The following is a 6,355-nucleotide window of genomic DNA, read 5'->3' on the forward strand; positions in this document are numbered from 1 at the left end:
TTATTATGGCATGAATGGTCATTGGTCACGTACCTATTGTACGCCAAAATATTTTGGCATTGTGATTGTTAAAAGACAACGGTAATGCAAGAAACAGATCTTGCATATAATTTTGACCATAACCATAATGTTATAACTTTCTCTTTAAAAGAGATATCCACCGTATAGGTGTTGATGAATATGTGGTACTACAAAATTAATTGAGAACTCTGCAAGAGCCAATTATACTATTTTGGAGAAACACAATTAATTACCAATAAGGTATTGTGTTGTAGTAAGTCTCAATGAAACCTATTCAGTTTCCAAAGTATACGCGAAAGCGGTTGATTATATTGAGACAATAAATAAAGGAAAGATTTAATATCTTCTATTACTACAACTTGTAGCGGGGTAGTATGTATGTGAAAAGCTACCCACTTTATTCTCCAATTTGTACTACATAAACAAAAGAATACCACAATGAAGTGGATATTTATTGATATAAAAACCCATATCATAATAAACTTGGAGTTTATTCATAATTGCACACATCATGGTGTAAACCCGAAGTTTATCAATATTGATAATTTATCCAGTTGGCATACTTGGTTTAGTCATGTTAATTCATGTATGATGTGCAAATATGATAGAGAATTCACATGGGTAAATGTTAAAGAACTAGAAAGTTCTTTACGAATTCTCTTATGTTGCTTGTTCTCATTAATTAATAGACCAATTAAAATTGGGATTGAATCCCATGAATGCTGGAAATATCAAAGGTGAATATGGGCCCATTCACCTGCCATGTATACCACATAAGATGCATCTATGAGATGGTTACATGTGCGATTATTATTAACCCGCAACATGGTATTTGCGAGGTAACTTGCTCAATAATTTAATTTAGAGCATATTCCAGATTTTCTATTCAAGAAGTTCATCTTGATAAGTTGTTCTACATCACAGCTAGTTTAGCAAAATAATTTATTGAGTGCCTCCACTTAATAGCTAAACAATTGCTTATGAGAACAAAGTTTTATATATCAGTTTGATATACGTTATATACGAAAGTATACTAATTTCTCCCCTCACAAGTGGTTCATGGTCAGGAACCAAATAATTCCATCTTATTATTATTGATGTGCGGTGTATATTTTGATTAACACCATAACGCACAAAGATGGGTTTTCAAAGTTGAGAAAACAAGTTAGTTTTTCTAACATGAGGGAGAGACATGATAAACAGTTGAGAAAAGGTTACGTGGAATGAATTATCACTTGTACATCTAGATCCTCGAATAAGATAATATGAACTTGAAGTTCATAAAAGGATAATTCAGTTGCAATATATTGCAAAGCATGCCAGACGCTTTTGCTGACTCAAAGAAAGTAACTATATTCTTATTGCAAATGCTCCTATTAAGTCCTAGAAGGACAAAGACTATGGTACGCTTGAAGCGTATAGACAAGTCGGTTTCAAATAAACTTCTTGATAAAGAAGATGAGCAAATGATCTAAATGATCATAATAAAGGAGGCAAGTGATCTAGAAGATCACATGACATAACACTTCATAAATCTCATGAGAGATTCAGGTACCTGAATATATGAATGAAGAGATCTCTATGTTATGTCTTTATGAAAAATAAGGAGGTTGGAACCGATATAAAATATTTGTCGACGACATCTATAATAGCGTTAAATATATATGAGGATCTTAAGTCTAGAGAAACAATTCAAATAGAATTGGTTTCATATGAAAGACATGTAGTTTTGGACATGTAGTTCAAACACTTGAAAGTATAAAGTCAATGGTATGTGCAATCAGTTTTCGATATCTTATATGTCTAGCATGACATGAAAACTTGATATACATCTAAAGTCTATTATATGGCTTATATGACTTAACAATCCGTGAAGGATTTAAATTGCTTAAAACATATAGAATTCATGGTCATGAAGTACTACATCCTCAGTGCAATTTGTGCACAAATGTATCTTGCTATAACTATATGCATGATAATATGATAGCAAGAGTTTTCACCTCTATGTGAAGATATTGAACTGACGACTCCAACAAGATCATATGAAGACAATTCATCTCTATCAAGAATGATGATTTCAAGGTGCAATATATTCATTCAAGTTAATATGCCTGATTTGTTCATCAAATCTCTACCAAAGATCTTTTGAAGATGGTGCACAAGATTGGAATGCAAATGCTCAAGGATGTGAATTGATGCTCTCATCAGGGGGAGTTAATATGCGTTGTACTCTTTTTTCCTTACAAGGTTTTGTCCCACTGGGTTTTCCTTGCAAGGTTTTTAACGAGGCAACCAAAAGGCGTATTGTTAGATATGAGTACTATTTTTCCTTCTCTAGAATTTTTTTCCCACTGGGTTTTATTTTAGTTAAGGTTTTAACGAGCCACATTATCTGTTGAATAGACATTCAAGGGGGAGTGTTATAAATACAATTATATTTATGGTGAATGTCTATATTTAGAGAGATTCTAGGGTTCATTGCTTGGTGGATAAGCCACCGTCTCCCTATAAATAGATGGTTCTATTCTATTGTAATTCATCATAAATATCAATAAGAATTCTCTCTCCCTACTTTCTCTGCAATACTACTCTTCTTCTTTTATTGTTTTATAACACTTTCTCTATTCATTTATTTTTTAAGCTAGCCAATTAAGTAATTCGTTAACCAAAAAGAGGGTTGAGAATCAGTCAGTTGGATTGCATGCTTCTAGTTATATTACCCAAAACTTTAACATCGATATAGGTTTTTGACCCAACCCATCCTGAATTGTATCGCTAAACCTTTCTAGAGTTGGAGGGGTTACATAAATTTGATTTATTTGAAATATCTACTTTTAATGTACTTAATATTCTATTAGTATTCTTTTAATTTTCCTGGTGTTTGATATCCACATATTTCAATTAATTTGATTTGAACCACAAAGATCATTAAAAAAGAAAGTGCTCCCAGTTCAATATTTTATTTTCATTTCGAGCTAAAAATTTGCATAAAACAAATTGCCCAAAACTACGTAGCAAATACGTCGTATATAAGCTATGGGTGTTAACCGGGTGGGCCGGTCCGGTCCGGGCCAGTATTATTTGGACCCGTACCAGTTTGGTTCCGGGCCGGTTCCGGGCTTTCTCTTAACGGGTTTAACGGGTTCGGATTAATCCGGGTAAAAAATAAACCGTACGGGTTGAGGGGGCCGGGCCGGGCCGGGTTTAGTGTTTTTTTAATTTTTGTTTTAATATTTTGTATAACTACTGTAAGTTATATTAGTACTTTGTATTAATATAAAGAATACAAGAAAGATGGGGAAAAATTGCACTTATAAATTGCAAGTGCTACATTTTTCAAAATTACAAAATTAAAGTTTGCATTTAAAAAGTAAATTAACAAAAAATAGTAAAACTAAATTTTTATGCATAATAAATTAATAATACTTCAAATTAATCTAACAAACTAAAACATTAAGCATAAATACGTCTAATAATTTAAAATAACACAAATTGTCTTATAATCTTAAAATAACACATATATAGCATATTTTAAAAATAATACGTTACCATCATATTCTATGATTTTAACATTTATAGTTTTATAGCCTAAATATATACAAATTCCAACAATTTTAAACTATGTTAATTAGTATACAATAATTGGTATATTCATGGTATATTAATGGTATATTCATGGTATATTCATGGTCTGGGTCGGGCCGGTTAAACCGGTTAGAGGCACTATTCATTAGACCGGGTTTAACGGGTCCGGTTAACCGGTAAAAAATAGTAAACGGTCCAACCCCCTCTACCCCTCCTACCCAGCCCACCCGGCCCCTTATGAACCGGGCCAGTCCGGTTCCGGTTTTAACCGGTATGGGCCGGGCCGGTTCCGGATCAACCCGGCCCGTTAGACACATTTAATATAAGCGAACAACTTGCGGGAACTTTCAATTATTAGGGCTCGTTTGGTATGAGGTATAAGGAATAATTAATCTCATGACTAAATTTAAGAAGAGTTTATCCCATGTAGGAGTGACAAACGGGCGGGTCGGGTCGGATATGGTTCGGGTTGAAAACGGGTAATGAAAAAACGGATCAATTATCCGACCCGACCCATATTTAATACGGATAAAAAACGGGTGAACCGGCAGATAATATGAGTTACCCATATTAACCATGACTTCTTGTATATGATCACTTTTGAAAGAATTCTTAGTTTCTCTAACTTGAGGAACCCCCAATTTGAGGCTTTACAAATGTAAAAGTTAGACCCAATATGATTCTTATCCATATTTGACCCGTTTTTAAAAAGTTTATTATCCAATCCATTTTTTAGTGGATAATATGGGTAATTAACTGCTTTCTTTGAACCATTTTGCCACCCCTAATCTCATGTTTGGTTGGGAGAAAATTGCGGCATAATTAATTTCGAAATTAATTATCCCGAAATTTTAATATTTTTTTAATCCCCATAAAAAAATAAAATAATTCGAAATTAACTAATCTCGAGATAATTAATCCTGAAATAATATCTTTCCAACCAAACAATTCCTAAGGAACTAACAGCAAAAAAGGCCTTAGCACGCGGCATATAAAAACCCTGTTGGCCAAATCCACCTTCCTAATTTGTCGTCTTATCTTTTCTCTTTATTTTATTTTCGGCAAACTTTGTCGTCTTGTGATTCTGTCCAAATACATTTTCGTCGTCCTTACCTTTTCCCTCTGCTGACAAATTATCAAATTGTACAAAACCGTGTGCTTTCAGTCGTCACGCCCCAAGATTCGTTCAAAAACAAACGTCGCCTCCTCTTTAGCCCCTCACACATCTCTACACATATAGATAAAACCCCAACCTCCAACAAAAATATTGATATCAAATAGACCTTTTTTATTTCTCATACAAAGCCAATAAAGGGTTTAATTTCAGTGGATCGTGACAGGCAAAAATGTGTAAAGGATTTCAGCAAAACGAGAGAGATCGTTTGAAAATCAAAGCTTTTTATCTCCATTTATCATTTTCGTCACCTACCAAAAATGCTTTACCCGATTGTTTAACACAGCATTATCTTCCAAGAATAAGTGAAAGTCCATTGGAGATTAACGAGTCCAAGATCCGATCCAACGCGCCGGGTTTCGTTACGCTCCACCGGGTCGTGTCACCTGAGACAAAAGGGGTCATTTATGGAAGTAGAGATAGAGTTAAAGCGAGTGAAGGAGTAAGGTTCGAAATATACATGGCTGATGTAAAGATTTTAAGGGGTATTTTCGGGAAAGATGGAGTTGAGGAAAATTGGAGAATCGATTGCAAGTCAATGGTCGAAAATGATGATTTGCACGTAAAAGGGGCGGAAGTGTGTGTGGCGGTGGAAGGACGCGCCGCCGGTTCAGCGGCGGAGGTGATAACTGAGAAGGTGGAGATGACGGTGAAGAGGAGGAGACCACGGCGGAGGAGCTGTTTTCAGAAACTGGAGGAGATTCCTGAACTAAGAGAAGTTGAAAATGAGATTGAGGGGTCCACTTGTTGTTGCTCGGAGTGTGAAGGTGAAGAGGATCCCGACGGCGGAGACACGGCGGAAGAGGAGGCTGAGACGGAGGGAGTTGGGTGGGCATTAGATGCGGGGTTATGGGTGATGTGCCTTGGGGTGGGTGTTGGGTATTTGGTATCTAGAGCTTCTTCTAAGAGATTAAGAAGAAGGAGCTTCATATAAACTTATTTTTAGTAGTAATTAATACGATTATTTGCTGTAAGTTCTAACAATAGGATTTTAGAGGAAGTTTTGTACAAGTAGCTGAGTCTATATTGAGAATTTGAGAATGATCTTGATATTGCTAACCCAATTTAAATAATAAAATTATAATTATAAAATACAACAAAGATATTAATACGGTCGATAAGAAGTATCAATAGTAAAATCATGTCTAAATAGAAAATATTCTAACAGTAACTTAATAAAATTATAATTATAAAATACAACAAAGATATTAATACGGTCAATAAGAAGTATCAATAGTAAAATCATGTCTAAATAGAAAATATTCTAACAGTAACTTAGTAATTAGTATTGAATATATGAGAGAATATTTAATGGCAGGGTAGAACTTATTACTATTGACATATGGATAAGGACTAAATATGAAGTATAAACATTTCAAATTTTCGAATATCCAAAAATCAGAAATACAAAATCCAATATTCAACCCAAAATCCAAAAAAATTAAAAATTCAATCTAAAATTCAATCCGTAATCTGAAAATCCAATCCAAAAATCAGTTGGAATTTTGAATTGCCCAAACTATGCCCACCCCTAATTATAATGGTTAAATAGGTTCAATATGATTGTATCACCTC

General features: G+C 34.3%; 1 protein-coding gene across 1 annotated transcript; it reads left to right on the forward strand.

The window, feature by feature from the left end:
* The first annotated feature begins 4,629 nt into the window (after window positions 1–4,629).
* On the forward strand, window positions 4,630–5,830 carry LOC109244645. The gene has a single exon (XM_019411765.1). It carries the CDS (start codon window positions 4,953–4,955, stop codon window positions 5,712–5,714), a length of 762 nt encoding a protein of 253 aa, XP_019267310.1. The 5' UTR covers window positions 4,630–4,952; the 3' UTR covers window positions 5,715–5,830.
* The last annotated feature ends 525 nt before the right edge of the window (window positions 5,831–6,355 follow it).

This window comes from Nicotiana attenuata, unplaced genomic scaffold, assembly GCF_001879085.1.
Source record: "Nicotiana attenuata strain UT unplaced genomic scaffold, NIATTr2, whole genome shotgun sequence".
NCBI classification, from domain to species: Eukaryota; Viridiplantae; Streptophyta; class Magnoliopsida; order Solanales; family Solanaceae; genus Nicotiana; species Nicotiana attenuata.

Excerpts from the sequence above, each read along its gene's own strand:
- LOC109244645 (XM_019411765.1), top strand. The coding sequence starts at position 4,953 with ATGTGTAAAGGATTTCAGCAAAACGAGAGAGATCGTTTGAAAATCAAA.